Below are 20,207 nucleotides of genomic sequence, written 5' to 3'. Positions count from 1 at the left end.
CCGTCCCAGACGTTATACTTTACTAGATTGTGTACCAAATATTATATTTGTTTGATAAAATAATATGATCTATCTAACTATATTATTATAATTATTAAGGTTGCTTTTTCCTTAGAAGCGGTAGCGTACTAAAAACGGTCCGAGCGAGAGGTTTCCTATCGGTAAAAGGTCCTTTTCTAACGTTTTGACAACTCAACGAATCATTGACGTTTGTAGAAATGGTAGTTGGGGCACACCCCGGACCTAAGAGCAATTAACCTATAGAGTACTTGTATCGAGCGTATACAATTTACATATATTTGTTTCTCTCTATCTAAAGAAAACGTCGTATGAAAGAATGAGACAGCTATAGACAACAAGCTACGTTTCAACATAGTCATGGCACCATTTTTACTATAGGTACGTATTTAGATAGATAGAAGGTGATAGTGATGGGATGTGCTTCAATCGATAAAATCGTGAATGTATTTTGCATTTACGGTTTCGTGAAATAATAAATAATAAAAAAACAAAACTTATAATTAATTTCAGTTGAATACATTATTTGTTTAATCCTACGTATATAATAAATGCGAAATTATGTGAGAAGGGATGTTACTCTTTCACTGCGGAACCGATTACAATGAAATTTTGTACATACACACATAGGTTAGGTTTTATCCCGGAAATCCCACGTGAACGGGAACTGTGCAGGATTTTCTTTAAAAACGCGGGCGGAAAGTTAGTACATTATAAAAGAAATTTTAAAACTTGAAATGTAATTTAAAATAAAGAAGGAAATGATGATAAAGTTAAAGGAGTGAGGAGAAAGGCACAGTCAGCATGAAGGAATCATGCAGCATTTTAACCAGTTAATAAAAGGACGGTCTTAATGAAAACATTTTCCTAACATCCTACTAATAAATCGAAAGTTTGTGAGGATGGATGTTTGTTACTCTTTCACGCGAATACTACTAAACCGATTACAATGAAATTTGGAAAAATTACTTTTGATCCCGTAAATCCAACAGGAATGGGAACTATGCGGGTTTTTCTTTGAAAACGCATGTATATTAAGTATGTATTTCAATAGTAGTTTCTCATCTATGAGAACTATCATTTAATCAACCGTTTAATTTTCACATAGTTACACATTTAAAGTAGGTAACTTATGTGTAAAAAATTTCAAAATAAAAATTCACTCTCTTTAATCAAATGTATTTATTATCTACAGGAACAAAAAAAAAAACGTAAGCGTAAGATTGCACAATTCTTCTAGAGTATCCATCTTGATAACACGTAGGCTCGAAATGCAGTGAACACAATATTGCAAATTGTGGCGGCGTCCAATCAACTCATGTCTCACGTTTTATACCCATTTTTTATTTAGCTCTGGAAATCTAAAACAAAATGAATTTATTAATAATCTGAAAGAGAAATTAATAAACAACAAACGAAAACTAAAACACATAGGGCAAATAAAACAACCACGTGGTATGTTTTATTTTCCTGCGGTAAAAAATTTACATCTATTATTTGCAACAACAACTACATATAAATCTGATTTATGAAACAAAATAAATAAATCAACGTTAATATGAAATAGATTTTTTGTCATAAATCGATAATATACGCTAGATGTGTTACAACACTACGGTGGTAAACAAAATGCCAAACGTGATATTATTGTGACGTTTTTTAAAAATTATTTCATTATTTTATATTCCACAACCCCATAAAGTGGGTAAATGTTACAGTTACAACATAAAATTACGAAAAAGCGCTTGATAAAACCTTCAAATAGGTTTAAAACATAAATATTTATCAATTTGCTGAAAATCACTTACCGATGGAAAGATATTTTTACATTGTTTTTATCCAAAACTCCCATTCGACTAGTGATAGCCGGTTGCTAAACATACAATAGTTATTTTAACACATTGACAAATAAAAAGAAACACTGTACACTTTATATTTTCTAAATATTTCGTTAAAAACACTTGACGCACTGAGCCCACCAGCTGGTTGGAAAACAAACTGACTGCCGGCGCGCTACGTTTGAAGACAGTGCAGATACTCTATCGCTATCTCAATCTGGCTTATGCTGTTATTGACTAAGAGTAAGTAGATTAGAAAATATGTATTTTGTTCTGTCTTAATATAAGAACTCTATAGGTTAATTGCTCTTAGCCCCGGACACTCCATATTTTTAGTACAAAATTATCGTTTTGACAGTCACACTGTAGAGACTGCAAATGTGTGTGTTAACGCTTTATGGTTGGCACATTTTTGACTAGCGTAAAAAAAAATTCGCATTTTTATGATGAAATACATCCGTAAACAGCACAATATCTAACCATTTTCTACGATAAACGATAATCACAAATCCAAAATAATAAAATAACTTTAAGTCAATTTGATTAATGTTGTCAATCTTCGTTGCGAATCGTCCCTGTAGAAAAATATGGACCATTTTATGTCTGATCGTGCGGGGTGAGGTAAGTGTTTAATTTTGGCGGGAGGCGGAGAGTGTCCGTTCTGTAGCGTTTAGCTACTATTATGTATTCTGTGGTTGGGGTGTCCATGTGTCCATGAATTTAGTTTGACTTTGCACTATCTCACGAATAATAGCTATTTACAAATAGATCATATTTTATCAAAACAAATATTTTTGGTATACTGGCTAGTTAACGGTACAACATCTTTGGGCAATACTAAACTTGAGAGTTGAGATTAAATGCATGAAAAAAATTGAACTGAAGAGAGAAATGGCTACTTAGTATTTGATAGTCACAAAGTTATTAAAAAAATATATACAAATAACTAAGTTTAAAGCAAACTTAAGAGAAGATATAAGATAATAAGATAAGAAGTCATAATAGGGTCGGGTCGGTAGGGTCATAATATTATCAAGTAGCAGGTGTAATGGTAGTAAATTAAACACAGAGTCAGTTTTGCACTTTATTATAATTCATGCTGACGACTATATTCTTAATTAAATTACTGTATCTATATCACACATTGGAAACAACGTATCCGTTTAATGTATATAATCGTCACCAATTTTTGTCCTATCGTGACCACACCAGTTGCTTCCACAGAAGAAATAATCTCTCTTACATTATAAAATAACAACGCTAGCTCAATTATTCACAACTGTCTACCTAATTGCTATTAAAAATTCAACGCTCAATAGCTTTTAATACAAATATATTATTGCTGTCGCGAATTTATAACTAATTATTACTTATCTAAACTATACATTCATCTCAAAATGAGTATTCGTTTCCCTTAGCTAAATTTTATTTCTAGAACATATTTTACTTATATATTAGTATTGCTTGATGAAGGAAAGTAGCATTTTCCTTTTTAACAAATACGTACGAATTAAATAGATATCGCCATCAGATGGCTCTCTTAACCAACCTATAATTAATATAGATGGGATTGTGTTATGACAATGAAATGACCGTGTTGGTGACTTTGATTAGTTATAGAAACCAACGTTACAATAAAATACGTATGTTACAAGATTAAACAGCAACAAGTAAAAATAAACTTATATTGAAAAATTACTGACTATAAAATCGGTGAAGCTCAGAAGAATGCTATCGTACGTTCTGAAAATATTAATATAAATTACTCCTAAATATAATTTGCTCGATAAAGAAATATGCTAAATTATTCTAGCTACTCAATAACATGCTATGATAATTTTGTACATATTTTTAAGCTTCTTGTGTAACTTGATATTTTTACAATTATGAAAACATTGACGTTAAAGTTTTTTCGTTGTTAGTTGCAGTTTGTCAACGTCTTACGTGTACTATAAATAATAACAGCTAAAGTAGTAGAAAAAATATAGTATAGACAGTGCTTCCTAGAGAACTAATTTTGTAGGAAGGGGCAAATGGACTATGTATTATTATATACCACTTATATATTTTATGACAAACAATAAGACCACGACTACATGAATTGAATTAAACAGCTTGTATAGGCAATTATCTTCCAGTATTTTATATGAAGCATATTGAATTATTGCTTTCGTATATTTTTATACCCTGATGATGAACTATAGTTGTCATAATAATGCAAAGATAGCGGTAAATGCAACCAAAGATGAATTTAATAATTGGCGGTTCCAGAACACAACTAATTTATGTATATGTTTTAAATTTGGCAACTTTAACGAAGCTGTTGTTTTGCTGACTGAAAATAAATGAGAATATTTGGACAGAAAATAATTATAATAAAAAGAAAATACTTAACTGAAATTGAAAAATAGCTAAATGTAGGCAATGTAGAGACATAAGTACGCATAATGATATTTTAAACAAATAGGTACACAATAGTCACTGTTTCCATATTTGCTTCGCATAGCATAATTAATATTTTGATACAGTATTCAACGATCATGTAATATTACGCAATTAGAAAACTACTAAACGCCTTATTAAATAACAAATGTAGAATTACAGTCTTTAATGCTGTGTTAAAGCTATATTCTTTTCGACTTCTTGCGTGATAATATCCCAAAATTATTATAATTAATCTATAATTACTTATAAGTGGAAATGTGGACAAAGATGGTATAAAGGAGAGAACAAAAAGCCTTTAATGAGTACATTAGTCTATTAAAATGTAAAATTTATTTATATTTATTATAATAACAAGAAATCGAATAGAATCCATTCCTAAAGTTCTATCGATTGATTAATCTGTGCGCTTTTAAACGATATCTGAAGTAAATTAAATGGTACATTGAATACACTTGACGTTAAAATTATACAGGATTTACTATGATGTAGGAGGTAATAAATATTTTTCTTTATAAATAATTAATCTATCGTTCTTTCAGTCCAGATAGAATCATTCCTACTTCGGTATATTGAAACATTAATTCACAACCATTTTACACCATCACACATTCGATTTAAGATTTTGACAAACATTCGACACAGAAACTAAATCAGCATCAATATTTGTTCTTATTATTTTCATTTTTAAATTACGCCTCCATTTAAAATAACATCGTTACGTATTATGTACAGTTTGTAGGAGGTGGTAAAATATTAAGATAAACGGTGAGGTGTTACATAGGTATTTTTTATAGCTCTTGCGATATATTTTTCAACTTTAGAAATTAACAAAATGTTGAAAATAAAAATGTAGTTACTTAGAAGTTATCGAATGATATCTATAATGATGTCTTATTGAATGATTGATGCAGAAACGAAAAATATGACTGTTATAATAGTCGTGCTTATAAGATGCGAATTGCATTAAAATATCAAAAGTATTATAATTTGTGTAACTTACATTGTGAAATAAATTATTAGGGCTAATATGTTTATAGAATTTCAATAAAAACATTAAATACTATCAACATGTTTGTGAATTTACATTATATTTAAATTGTATGGATATAGGAGAGGGGTGAAGAGTTAAAAGTTACAATAAATTAATACTATTCAAGTATGTTAATCATCTAGGTATAATGTAATGTACAATAAACGATGCGATGAAAATAATGTGTAGTGAGGGTATTCTCAGTCGAGGTTGATTGTTGGTTTCATCTTGACATTTGCCTGAAAGTAAAATTAAATTTTAATTGTATTAAAAATTAAATATTCACTTCAAATAATAAAATTGATAGCCATAGCCGAAGCTTTTGACATTATTATATTTTATCTTATAGTTATTCAGGCTCAGGCAGAAAATCCACGTATATCTGAATAGCACTGATACAAAAGAAAAAAGTTACCAGTATAGCCAGCATTAAACAGTGCTGGCACAAAAGAAAAAAAAAATACAAGTAAAGCCAGCATCAAACAGTGCTCGCACAAAAAAAAATATCAGTAATGCCATCATCAGACAGCACTGGCACATAACAAAAAAAATACCAGTAAAGCCATTATCAAACAGTGCTGGCACTAACCCATTGAGCCCTCGATCGAGCGGCCCGATCGGTCCACAACACAATAGATTTTCTATTCTGTCTGTGATTCCGGGGGCTGAGTTACTAAAGAAAAAAATTACCAATAAAGCCAGCAGCAAACAGTGCTGGCACAAAATAAAAGTTACCACTAAATATAGCATCAAAGAAAAAAAATTACCAATTTAGCCAGTATTAAACAGTAACATTGGCACATACCAAAAAAAAAATAATAGATAAAAAGTTACCAGTAAAGCTGGCATCAAACAGCAGCGGCTCCGGGTCGTATCCCCGCTCGCAGTTAGTCGCGCTCTGGCCGACGGCTAGCGCGCCGTCCCGCGCGTCCCGCGACACGAAGCAGTAGCGGCGCGCGGCCGTGCTGTCGCGCGTCACTGGTGTGGTTACCACGAAGGACGCGCCGTTCTCGTACCACCCGCCGTGGCAGGTGTATGCTGGAAATTGTTAAAGAAAAGTTAAATATGTACCTACTTATTTAAAATTATACTCAAGAATATAATATTCTAATATTGATGTGTCGCAAGAGCTTAATCAGACTTTAAAGCTTACGGATGACGACGAAAACTGATTAAAATGTTTATGCGATGGTGATTGTACTCTAGTTTGTATTGTAGATACTTATACATTTCATCGAGTATTAGGTTAATGATAATTAAGGAAAACAACAAAAAAACATATTTTATGCATAACAGTGCATTAGGGTGTAAATGTAGAGTACATAAGTATAATTATTATCAAGTGGTGCATATGACACTAATGTTAATAAATTGTATTGAATACATACCAGTAACTACTTCTTTCTTATTACAAGTGGAATAAAACTCCATATTCTTAGCAGTATTACACCCGACTTCCAATTTGTTATATTTGCTACCGGCGCAAGTGATTTCATCCGCCTGTCTCTTACTTCTTAGTATTGGCATATCCGAAATATTTCTAAGGCTAAAATTGAACGATCTTGTATTGTTTACTCTATGGTTATAGTTCTTGTCTCTTTTTAATCTATGTCTTTCAGGAGAGCTGGGTATGCTTCTTTGATGTCTATGGTTTGATATTGTATATTTTCCTGAATATGGACATTCTTTTGATTCAGGATTACTTGCTGTAAAAGAAAAAAAGGGTTAAATAATTTGAACAACGTTACTGCTGCATAGCATTTAGATATATATATATTGGAAAGATGTTTTTATGAGGGTATGATTAAGCTCATGAAAATGTCCTCCAAAGTGGGAAAGCAAATTAGGAAAATTGCTTGCATGACTCTTAATATCTACCCATTCGAAACGTTTAATTCGAAACCTTTAGCTTAACATCGATCAATGTTAAGCTCAAGGTTTAAGAATAATCCCCTTATTTGATAAAGCAGAAAATATTAGGAAAAATTCGATCACGAGGCGGGACTCGAACCCGCATCCTTTCGCGCCATTCCGGGGCGGATGCCTGACCAACTCGGCCACTCGTAAAGTAACTATTAATGGAATGGAATGGAATTTTTTCTATTCTTTATAAATTTATAAGTTAAATTACGTTATGAAAGAATATATAATTAATCAAGAAGAAACCCTATAGGAACGTACCAACTAAAGTGATATAAGGTGCAGTGACAGCATTAAAATGGTGTGGGGAGCACGCATCGTCCGGCCGCGTGGTCGGCGTGCCGCGTTGCAACTCCGCTATGTATGTATCCCGTCGGTATAATACTACGCAGACGTAGCGGGATACGCTGAAAATGAAAATAAGATATTGATTTAATCCTTTACGATAGAGAACAATATACAGACGTTGACGTTGAGTTTGTGCATATGTATGAACAAGAAGCCATTGAAAGATTCGTAGCTATACATATAAGGCTGAGCTGAGCTGAGCGTAAGGCTAATACCTGAAAAGGACATGGCTTAAGGCCGATCTTTCACCCTAATCTTAATATATATAAATCTCGTGTCACAATGTTTGTCCTCAATGGACTCCTAAACCACTTAACCGATTATAATAAAATTCGCACACCATGTGCAGTTCGATCCAACTTGAGAGATAGGATAGTTTGAATCTCAAATCATTTTATAGAAAGCGGGCGAAGCCGCGAGCGGGAAGCTAGTTATATTATAAAACATACTTCTATTTCTTTTAGCCCATACTTTTTCAGAACATAAAAAGAGTCAATGCTTTCATTCTACCACCAACCATTTTTCCGTCAAAATTGAAACAGCTTTTCGCATGCAATCTCAAACTCAAAAATTTTGCTCTACATCTATTCATATTACGAACATTGATTGAACAGTTCCAGAAAAGGTACAGGTAACTCACCAATGATGCTGCCAATGCGCAACCAACGCAACGGAGTTACCGCTCGGCGAGCTGGCTTTAACATTAACGCAGAATACTTTGATCTCAGAACCGGTCTGGTTCGTAATGCGGAGGGTCGCGTTCCGCTGGTAGAATGTGTAGTTGCTGGTAAAGTCGAGGGTGTGCCACGTGTGCGAGAACGTCATCCAGGATGGGAACTGGCAGTTGAAACGGACCGACACTGGAAAGATTGAGATATTTTGTTGAAGGTTTTGAAGTGAATCTTCTTTAGGCGCGTTGAGAATAAAATTTCAAGGTCGCGTCATAGCAATACCGTCCGGTCTTGGAGTAATTCGACAATTTTGGTAGGTATCTTTGAATCCTGCCCAAGAAGTTTCACTTCTGACACGTGTGTGTACGGTTCACACGCTCTTTTTTAATAGTTTCGCAATCTGACAAGTGCTTATGTGATATAATAAATATTCAAGTTATTTCGAAATTAAAATAAAATTAGAACTCTAACGTTCATAATTATTGGTGAGGACAATAGTTATTTCAAGAACATTGCCGCTGTGTTATTTGAATTCGCTTCGTTATGGAAAACTTAATAATAATTATAGCTTTCAAGTTGATGTCGAGGTCATATAGATATTTTCGGAATATCGTCTATTTCTATAACGTCACGTAGTGTTAATAATCCTATATCATTTTTATTATAAGACGCCGCCGTTGTACGCGTGACTCCATATTGTACAAGAGTTAGACTGGCTGAATCACGGATCGCCTTAGGATCGCTTGGAGCGCATATTTGGGATCGCAAGTTTTTAAAGTGGATCGGCCTAACACGAACCACGATCCATGCTCCGCGATCCTGGATCGCGGATCGCGGGATCGCTGGATCGTCCGGTGTGGACCTAGCTAATGAGAACATACCTCGCTTCAAAGCCATCGTTCTAGAACCTTCTGTAGCACTAAAGAGTCCGTTACACGTAGCGTCACCAGATTGTGCTACTCTATATTCCACTCCTCCAGGGGTAACAGGGTTTTCTTTTAGACTCGGATTGGATGCTGGAAAATTAAGAATTATACATTAAAAAGTGAAATTCTATAACTCTAATGTAGATTCCATTTGGTAATAACATGTCAGAATATAAATCACGAAGGATAGACTCAATTTGGTGTAATGAAATCGTCTTTATTCAAAGTAAGAGCCTAATCTTAATCCCTTTATCCTAATTAACTGTTACTTACAGTTAGTACGTAGAATTCTTATATATAAATGAATTAGAACTATTGCAACAAAACTTTTATAATTGCCATCTATATAAAAGTTTTGCTGAAATTGAACTTTACCTTATCGATTGAAGTTCATAACATGAACATGAGTAGTAGAAGACCAAAGTGTCACTAAATTCAGTAAAGGTAATTATGGCTTTACTGAAATCGATAAGCAAAGTTTTATTTTCCTAGTAGTCATAAAACTGTCGAAATAATATTATATATAAAACTATGTTTATTTATTGCTTACTATATCATAATGCAAAATCGGTGTTAGTTGTATACTTTTTATTTTATTCATTGACCATCTGAATGAACAATAAGAATCGACAGGCCTTCGAGGAATTGTACCAATACTAATAAATTATATTTTATGATTACAATTAGAAACACGGTCGAAAGAATATAGTTCACAGGAATCAAATCAATCTCCATTTTCCGCATTAGGTACAATCTAAAATATTAACTAGCTAAATTAAAAACCTACATCTATGAAAAAGCGACCACCGCAGCAAAAATAAAAGAAACGTTAAGTCTTACCAATACCATTTGTCTTCTCGTAGACGAAGCATCTATATCGATCTTCGTTACTGGTGGCGTGATTGTGGTGGATCTTGCCCACGAGGAACCGTAGGCTACCTTCCTTCCATGTGGCGAGACATTCTAATTCTTCAACTGTAAATTAAAAAAGTTTTGGTAAATTCCTTTATTTTTTGTAAAAATATAAGACTTGGATTTACTATAAATTAATGTAGATCAATTTTCTGGGCATCGCGCAAAACAAACGGTAGGTAGGTACGTAACGAGATCTCGACTTTGGACACTTTTTGGAGCTTTAAATGTTGTGTTTTTACCAATAATATTTTTTTTACAAATTTAAAAGCACCCTTTATTATTTGCGTGCTTATACACTTACACGCTATTGTTGTGGGACTGAAGAGTAGGTAATCAAAGAAAATCTAATATTTTTTAATTCGATTTAGACTTACACGCCTTTTAATCTGTGTAGGCGTGTTGGGTTCTAAGTGCCTTCTCAAATTGTGGGATTGCGTCCACGGATTAATTAATTAAATTGGTTGGGACTTTTCAACTTATTTTCAACCCTCTTACCTTTCTTACCGATATACCGTATACGTACGAAATTCTTGAAGTTATTTATTGAGAATCATTATAGAAATCTTAACCAAACATACATTTATGTATCGCACAATAAAAAGTATATGAAACGACTATATATTCGTTTCATATACTTTTTATATATATTCAGCGTCATATTCATTATAATATAATAGTCACTGGTATGAATATGAGTATATATTATATATTCATATTCTTATTTTTTGCGTTATTTTGGCAACAAATTTGCGATACGTTTAGCCGGTTTAGCCCTATTCTCAAGTTGCGTGCGTTATATTTCATGAAATGGACGGTCGCTTAATAATGTGGGCGAATTTTACGATAGGGCTACGATCCGATGAAATACAGTTTTCATGAAGTAGGCACACAAAATGCTGTGTAGAGCAACGCACGAAAATTTTCGCAGGCGTACTTAATTTTCACCGGTTACCCAGATTTATACATAGTATTATAATGTGTGCTTTCAAAGCTGAATGTATTTTGATAAAATTTATAGTTTTGCATTTTTTTACAGCATTTTCAAAGACGAGACTTGTTCTATTTACTATGAGAATTCAGAATCTATTTTAGAGCGTTACTTGAGCGTTACAGACACAGTGTTAGACAAGTGGCTTTCGTTTAGCGTAACGTTTGATAGAATAGATTATGAATGTATGAGATTGACATAAGCTGTAGATAAATGTATCGACAGCTTACGTCAATCTCATACATTCATAATCTATTCTATCAAACGTTACGCTAATAGAAAGCCACTTGTCTAGGGGGGCAGATAATATCATAAAAAGTAGGCGTCTTAAATGTAATAAGATTTCTAAAAAAAAGCTATTTTAATATAATATGTATAGGTAAAATGTAAGGAAATAATACTATTTCAAGCGAACAAGAAACTTTGTTGCTATTTTTATGCGTCGCGACTCGGTCGTCAGCCATTTCTAAGATATATGCCTAAAATAGACGGACATAATAATTTATTTACGGTTTTCAAGGAAATAATAACATTCATTCTATTTGGTATAATAATGTAAATATTTATAACAAACAGAAAAAAATATTCTTCATTTCTAGAATTATAATTATGAATCATCAAAATCAGCAAATACTATTTGGTTGAACATTATAAATACTTTTTTTTCGTAAACAAATGCTTAGTAGGAATTGAATAGGTAATATTTACACACAATAAAACAAAAACCCTAAATTATAGCGACTCTACATGGACTCTACATAAATAGTTGGAACGGAGTTTTTATAAGAGCATTTTATCACCTGTGTGTTTCTTATACAGTGAATATAATAAGATGATTGACAGTGAATATAACAATATGATTTAATAAGTTTATAATATAAATGAAATTGCCTTATAATTATTATTGTACATATAATTTTATTACACAAACCAACTTTTTTATGTGGGTTATAATACCGCTAATCAAATATCAAATAAAGTTCAATGACCCATATTCACAAAAGACATACAATAAAATTAGTAATAAGTCCTACTAAGTACAATCCACTGAAATGGTAGCGAGTAGCGAATAAAAGTAAATAGAAAGGCGGTAGACGGTAGACGCTGACGCTAGCATTCTGTCAGACATCGGGACGCGTATTGTTTCGATAAAATTAATGTCTCCTCCATTGTTCGCCACAAACGACTTCAATAGACTAGGTTAATTGACTTTTCAGTTAGATGTACATTTTTCAACGGCTTGACGTTTTATTAGGGGACCCCGAATGGCGGGCGCTTATGTGCTTTTTTCGTTTGGGGTATTAATCTGAGCGAAAGATCACGTCAAAATGCTACTAGAATTTAATTTTGGATATTGCTTTGTGGTAAACTAAAGTTTTTATACGATTTTGTCTGTTGGTTATCTAACGTGTAGAGAAACAGAAACATCTTATGATGTTTTTATGACATTCATGTTTCATTTAAATGCGTCACTGGCAAAACGAGACATCTTTTACGGATTTAGTAAACAAGCTTAATCTCACAGCTTAATCTATTTGGAAATGTGTGACACAAATGTATTTCACCTTTATATTCTGAAAGGATCCTATTTAAGCTAATAGCAGTAAACTCTCATTAAAGGAAACTGCAAACGCGCTAATATTATCTCAAATCACTTTTCCGCTAAATTAACTGGAATACCTCAAAGAATTACGTGTAAAACTTGTGAGAATCGCAACCGATATCAATCTTAGGATTTTCCCGCTAAAGCGAGAAGGTATCAAGATTGAACACTTAGTTTTCTGATATGGGAGAGGACACTTTTACGCCCAACTTTCTTGGTAACTTCGTTTCTTTCAAACTGATAATTTAATCTTTTGAAGACAGTTTCATTACTCGCTTAAAGTTTGCTGCATTGGCTGGTGGGTATTTCGATTGCTGTTACATGTGTTGTTTTTAATTTATCTCTTGAAGGAATGGTCATTAGTCATCAGGTATAAAGCTAGTTAAGTGTAAAGGAATGATATTTTTAATCCAAAGTGTGAAGCTATATCACATTGAATCGATATATCTACAATCTTTACCGATATACAATTCAATAATGAATGGAAATCAATAAGAAGTAGTTTAAAAATCAACGCATTGCAAGTTGTCATCATGTAGTTTTAAAAGGGATTATAACTATGTATTAATACTTCAAGCATTATCTTGATAAATGTATTTCAGTAAATTTCTTTATCCGAACCGCGAGGGACTGGAACATGCTTCCTGAATCTGTGTTCCTCGACGAGTACAATATGGGGGTCTTCAAGCGTAGAGGGAACAGGTACTTTCTAGGGAAGTGCGTTCCATCTTAGACCACATCTCAGCTTAACATCAGGCGAGATTGTGGTCAAGCGCTTCCCTATTCCCAATAAAAAAAAAAGACTGACAAAAACTTCTGCAATTCCACAAAGAAATAACAATACTAAGATTTTATGAATTGCAGCATACCTAGGATTCCTCCTAGAATTCTAGACTCGTGAAAATATTTCCCAAAGAAAAGGCTAATCATGTTCGCGAAAAACATTCACGTTTTTCAGTGGGAGCGAAATTACGACGGAATTTAATTAGATTTTATTTTTAATTAGCATTTCATAGATATTAAAGAAAACAAAAGTAACACCGTTGGGAAATTTTCCAATTTTCACGTAATGAAGCAGTTTTTTTAGGGAAAATTATTATTTAATTATCTATTTTATTTTTACGCTAGGACAACTTTTTACTTGATCTTTCAATATAGAAATTTGCTTTTATAATACTGTTGTTTATTAAAGTATCAAAACGTTGAAAGATGTTAACTACAGGTTATTTTAAAGCGTGTTAAAACAATAGACTTGTGTTTGGCTGTCTGCCCAATGCATTTGTACGCCACGTTGTGACTTCTTTATTTTCATGTTTCGTAAATAGACCAACAAATTGGTATTTATAGAGGCTCATATAATAACAGATAGTTAAATAAGAAGTTACAGAAAAATAGTTTAGAATATATCTTAATATATATAAATCTCGTGTCACAATGTTTGTCCTCAATGGACTCCTAAACCACTCAACCGATTATAATAAAATTCGCACACCATGTGCAGTTCGATCCAACTTGAGAGATGGGATAGTTTAAACATGTAGGTACCACGGGCGAAGCCGGGGCGGACCACTAGTTCTACTATATGTTACAAGATTTTATGGTATTTTTTATAATAGAACTACGGGGCTGAGAAGAACAACATGCAGGTAAATAATGCTATTATTTTACGTATATATTGCTAAAACATATAATACCGAATAGAATGTTTTGAATATACCTAAAGTAACTATTTAAATAAATATTATTTCAAGACAAAGACAACAACAACAAAACAACAGATACTAAGCTTTCGCTTGTGTTACGGAAACCAGATGGCCGATAAACATACATATATAATTTTAAATAAATACTTATATAGATAATTAACTCTCAGACACAGAACAAACATCTATGTTCATCACACAAATATTTGCCCTGAGTGGGAATCGAACCCACGACCTATGGCTTGGAAGGCAGGGCCACCACCAACCAAGCCAACCGGTCAGTCAAATAAAAATTAAATGAATATCGAAGATCGAGGATTTTAATTATAAATATCTTACGAACCCAATTTTACCATTGCTTTTGAGGTAGACGGGATTTCTAAGATAGTTCTTCGGGATTCTAAAAGATCAACTTAATGGATGAAGTTTTGTTTTAATAGAAGCGCGAACTGCGGTATGGATTTTAACCTCGCTGGGTTTCAGAAATCCTAATCGTTGTTCTGTCCAAATGAAAAAGTTTACTTTTGCGCTTTGCGTTAGTAATTATTAATAAGACGGGGTTAAAATTGGAAGATGCTCTAAAAGTATGAATTGCAGACTTTATTCCTGACGTTCAGTTGAATATCCTTACTTATCCTTCTTGAGTAATAAGAAATGATGAAGAAATGATGAAGAAATGATGAAGAAATGATGAAGAAATGATGAAGAAATGTTAATTATCCTTCTTGAATAATAAGAAATGAGATATCGTTAAGTTTATCTAATTTTTCAAAGAAAACTTCGTAAAAAGCTGAAAAAGGAAAGCTAAAACGTTTTTACACTCCATAGAGTTAAATAAAAACGCCTTCGAAAGTTCTTAACATCTAGATACTCTTCTGATTTTTTTTGGCAAATAATGTTTATTTGAATGCCTTGCAAAATGATAACTTTTATGAATTAGTAGAGCTGACATAATAATATAATCAGTAATTTATTCGTCGTTAGTATAACGATCGATTATTTCCATTAGTCCATTTTATGACTACGATGTAGGTATAGTTAAAACTCATTGTGCACTATAAGTAATGTATTTATAATAATTATTCATTCAAATTCATTACTAAAGAGGTGCTTGTACAAATAACTTGTTCTTAGCTTTCATTTAGTCATCAGGTATGATACATAGGATCAACATTTTTTGAACCTCAAAAAGAAAAGTATCAAGAGAAACCTTTTTTCTTACCAGTGCTTTCAGAACCGTAGACGTCAGGACATGCTTGATAGTTGAGAAGGAGTCTTGAATCTTCCGTACAACTCTCTATTGAGGATGCGGGGAATTTGCAGTCGCCATGACCTCTGAAAAATGAAGAATTATCGTTATTTACGTATTGTTACTGTACTTCTATAAGAATAATATGACTTAACCCTACAGTGGTCGCGTGGTCTACACGTGTAATCCAGTACAAAATTGCAAATTTTTAAAAATCTAATAGCTCCAGTTATTTCATCCTTCGTGTACTCTAATTACATAGTAAGTATTCTGATATTATAGGTACCTATTGTAAAAGATAATAGGTACCTATAATGTCTGTTCACTTTAACAATTTTACACACAAAATAAATAAAACACGGGACATATTTTCAACCAGTGACCACATTACCGCTATTTCGGTACCAAACCCATATGTACCGCTGATCTATTTCTATGTTTTAGGTATTGCCATGAATTCATGCTGTAATTACGAATGACGTCTGTCGTCAGCCGCGCCGCGATCGATACACTTAATGACGTTTTAATTTTCCCTCCGTAACGAATGATGCCCTTATATTATGCTGTTAAATTGTGTAATGTCCAAATGTTAAGAGAGCATTTTTGGGTTACACTGATGCGAGTTTAATTCGTTGCTTTTACAAAATAAAAGTTAAGTTTTTTGGGAAGAATGAAAACTAGATAATTTTAGTATTTGGAAATAATGACTTAGAGGTGTTTGGCGTATTGAAATTAAATGTTTTATGACAAAACGTTTAACATTTAAATGAATAGAGAAATAGAGCTTTAATTACTACCATTAATAATATACCTTATACAACAATATGCTTAAGTAAATAAGTCTATTTATTAATATTATATATTATGTACAAATGAAATAATAAATTCTTCCATTGTAAGTAACTTATATAGTATATAGTATAGTACCACCAAATTGTTATCCCTTCTTAAAAATTCACTAAGTTTCACCTTCCTGTGTTTTATTCTTTTGTAACGAACTTGACTTCCTCCGAGACTGGGCAAGTAGTAGAGTGTTTTAGCAACTTTTCTAACGCTTTTAAAAGCAGCAATAACCTTCTAAAACAATGGAATTTCAAGCTATTAAAAGAACTTTCAGTTGAACGGTAAATACATTTTCTTGTAAGATTTTCATTTTCATATTACGAAAGTGGAACAGAAATGTTATCTAATCTAATTTTTAATGAAGAAGTTTCTTTATATTCTACGACGGATTTTTGCATAGTTTGTTTATTATACAGTTAGGATTTTTGTATAGTTATAATGATCCAAATTTACCTGTTGTAAGTGAAGGAAAACGGTGCTTTCAAAGGGCAGTCGACTGGTTCAGCGTTTTCTCTGAACATGGAGTAAAGCAGAGCATCTCCAGTTATAAGTGAGCAGAGGTGAGGTAGAGCATCTCGTCGGTGACAGAAGGCTGCAAACAAATATCACATAAATGACTCATGCTTTTCGTTGTAACTCATAATAATGAGTCATATCATGTAAACCATGAAATTTAAGGGCGTTTTGTAAGAAATATTTATGAACACAATACATATGGAAATAGCAAGACGAATAATTAGTTCTGTAATTAAATTGTATTATTTAAATCCTTTTGTAAGAGCGATAATATAACGAGTCTTTCAGTGGGATTTTCCATCTTTATAAAGAAGGATTTGGTGATGGGAATTACGAAATCTATTTCTAATTGTATCAGTCATAATGAAGACAAAAAGAAACTGGTTATATTAAGCTAAAGCCGCACGAAATAGCTCAAGAAATTCGGACACGCTAAGACTAAGATGGGACTTGTTTCTTAGGCGCTTACAAGATGAATGTAGGTGCTTTGAGAAATACGCCTTTGTCCTTTACAGCCATCTAGCTGGATATTACAGTTTCAGTACATTTGCTTGGTGTATAACGTTGGAATTCAAATGCATAACATCTACTCTTTTTATTTTGTTTACATTCAAAAATTAATCCTCAATTGTTGTTTATCTATTGCAAACGTAAATAATTATTATTATAAGAGTAATTAGGCAGTTGAATAATTTAATTTGTTTATAAGTGAAAGTAATAAAAATATCGAATCTGAACTAACTATAATGTAAATAGCTTCAAAATATTTCCTTATTTTCTACATAGGGACCTAATATTGTGAAAACATGAAAATTCATCTTTACGAACGAAGTCGGAAAGAGTCCCTAGTTGTTTAAAAATAAAATGTACTTACTTTCCTTGTATTGTAGAACATTAATGTGTTTTTCATGCATCACTACACAACGATAACAGCCTTTCCTATAACAAAAGAATACAATTTTGTAGTGATACATAAATTATTTCTGCGAGGGTTTTTTGGATTCCAATTGTATTCTTTATTTAGAATATGAATAAGAGATTTCATTTATCTCCAAGTGAAGGGACCTGTTGAATAAAATGTGTTTGTTTTCATAAAAGAAACCGACAGGTTAATGCAGTGAGATTCCAAATCTACAAATCCTCTTCCTTTGTGGAGCATGTTTACCTATGTTTAGATTTATTAAATGCATGTAATAATAATTTATAGCTACACTATCATAAAAGTACTATGTTGATAAATTCAAAGAAACACAATGATGATAGATATTTTATTATGTTTAATTCGTTTCAAAAGGGGTGTTCAAGATCTGAAAACATTTCGCTAAAATATTCCCAAATCCAACTCTTGATAAAATAAAATGACATCTTCATCTCACATTTCATTTAACTCATTCATAATTTATACAGATTGCGAAAATGCCATGATAAATGTCTGGAGATTGTATCGATCAAGCTCTGAGACAGGCAAGAAGACAATATCTCCGCATAATTCTGGCATTAAAATTATCGCTGAATTCAGCCTTATTTCATAAAATTTAACAGATAACAAGTGAAATAATTTCATTTGTAACTGTGATTTATCTGCACGTTTAATGTTATCATTTTTTGGTTAGAGACACTTCAAAGCGATGTTAATGAATATGATATCAAAGCGAAATTTTAATCAGTGCATCGATTTATGGTCACACTATAAATCGACGTTATCAGTTTTAAATATATTGTAACGTGATTAATTTTTCTAGAGCATAGGAGTAATTAAATAAATAATTTTAATTATTAATAATTATTTAATTAATTCCTTTTAATTATTTTATATTTTAAAATAATTAAAGGAATATAATATTTATGAATACAATAAAAAGGTAGTTAAAAACACAGTTTTAAATAATTTCTGTGATTCATTTATTAATAAAAAAGGCTTGGAGATATATTCAAAAAAATTGAATCAAGACGAAAAGTGCACTCTTGCATTTGATACATTACATTACCTTTGTAAGTACATTAGTGTTTAAATCTTAGACCGTTGCTTTGAACTTAGACCTTACAGCTATACTGGTAAAAAAAAATATTTTCAAACTGAAAATTGCCTCACGTCAAACCAAATAGCCACTTACTCATCAACTATCAAGAACTTATCCCCTTCGGAGGAGAGGCAGCGGCCCTTATTGGAGAGGATGTTGCTCTCTATCAGGATCGGCTGTATCACACCCGACTGGAACCACTTGCCTTGCCACCGGGTGGGGAAGGTACAACCTGTGAACGAAGAAATAGCTTAATTTTTGTGGTAAAGATTGAAGCTTACGTCACTATCTAATATATAAAAATCAATGCCACTTTTCGTTGTAATTCCATAACTCGAGAACGGCTGAACCGATTTCGATAATTCTTTTTTTATTATATTCCTTGAAGTACGAGGATGGTTCTTATGTAGAGAAAACGTTAATATGTACCACGGGCGAAGCCGGGGCGGACCGCTAGTATAGTATAAAACAAAGTCGCTCTCTCTATCCCTATGTCCCTTTGTATGCTTAAATCTTTAAAACTACGCAACGGGTTTTGATGCGGTTTTTTTTATAGATAGAGTGATTCAGGAGATAGGTTTTAGTGTATAATTTATTAGGTTTGAGACAAAGCGGGCGAAGCCGTGGGCGGTAAGCTAGTATTGAATAAAGTGAAAATAATCTTGGTATTTTCTTGTGATTGATTTACTTGTATTCATGATATAAAACGTCGTTAATAATATAATGAATAAATCGCATTTAAAATCCTTTAGTGTTAAGTTTGTAAAAACTGTATTTTAATGCATTTACGTAGAGAAGGTGTACTTGTAAACAGTTAATGTATGGATAAATAAGGAATACGTTATATAATGTATCCTTTGCCTCGTCTTCATGAGTCGAACTACTCTTCACATATCAATGCAAGTACATATTAATATTTATAGAGACGACGTCCTAAGACCATGTCAATATTAACCAATATCTACATTACACATTTACTCAGATAATATGAAATTAAAAGCATTGTTCATATAAACTGGTTTCTCTAGAAATATCTATTAATTAGTGCATCAGATGAATAATGATTTTAAATTCCTTCCAAATAAATACCTAATGATTTTAAATTCCTTCCACGAATGATAACAATATAGCTTGGGCTTTTCCAGGTACAAAATTATTACGTGTATGGAATTG

The 20,207-nt window shown here is 32.4% G+C and overlaps 1 protein-coding gene across 2 annotated transcripts in view; it reads right to left on the bottom strand.

Moving 5' to 3' along the window:
• Nucleotides 1-3,965: 3,965 nt before the first annotated feature.
• The window catches only part of LOC123692570, an 83,789-nt gene continuing 67,547 nt past the window's right edge, over nucleotides 3,966-20,207 (bottom strand). The window contains exons 3-13 of one of the 2 annotated variants that reach the window (XM_045637327.1): nucleotides 19,128-19,266; nucleotides 17,888-17,952; nucleotides 16,951-17,089; nucleotides 15,628-15,740; nucleotides 10,037-10,171; nucleotides 9,152-9,286; nucleotides 8,240-8,459; nucleotides 7,513-7,658; nucleotides 6,720-7,037; nucleotides 6,166-6,369; nucleotides 3,966-5,570 (exon numbers count right to left, since the gene is read on the bottom strand). In XM_045637327.1, coding sequence (XP_045493283.1) covers nucleotides 5,467-5,570; nucleotides 6,166-6,369; nucleotides 6,720-7,037; nucleotides 7,513-7,658; nucleotides 8,240-8,459; nucleotides 9,152-9,286; nucleotides 10,037-10,171; nucleotides 15,628-15,740; nucleotides 16,951-17,089; nucleotides 17,888-17,952; nucleotides 19,128-19,266 — 1,718 coding nt within the window. In that variant the 3' untranslated portion in view covers nucleotides 3,966-5,466. The remainder of the gene's footprint in view (nucleotides 5,571-6,165; nucleotides 6,370-6,719; nucleotides 7,038-7,512; nucleotides 7,659-8,239; nucleotides 8,460-9,151; nucleotides 9,287-10,036; nucleotides 10,172-15,627; nucleotides 15,741-16,950; nucleotides 17,090-17,887; nucleotides 17,953-19,127; nucleotides 19,267-20,207) is intronic. The other variant, XM_045637328.1, reaches the window with a different exon arrangement.

This window comes from Colias croceus, chromosome 6 (genome assembly GCF_905220415.1).
Source record: "Colias croceus chromosome 6, ilColCroc2.1".
NCBI classification, from domain to species: Eukaryota; Metazoa; Arthropoda; class Insecta; order Lepidoptera; family Pieridae; genus Colias; species Colias croceus.
The sequence above is the reverse complement of the archived record's forward strand: the minus strand, read 5'-3'. Positions and strand labels throughout refer to the sequence as shown.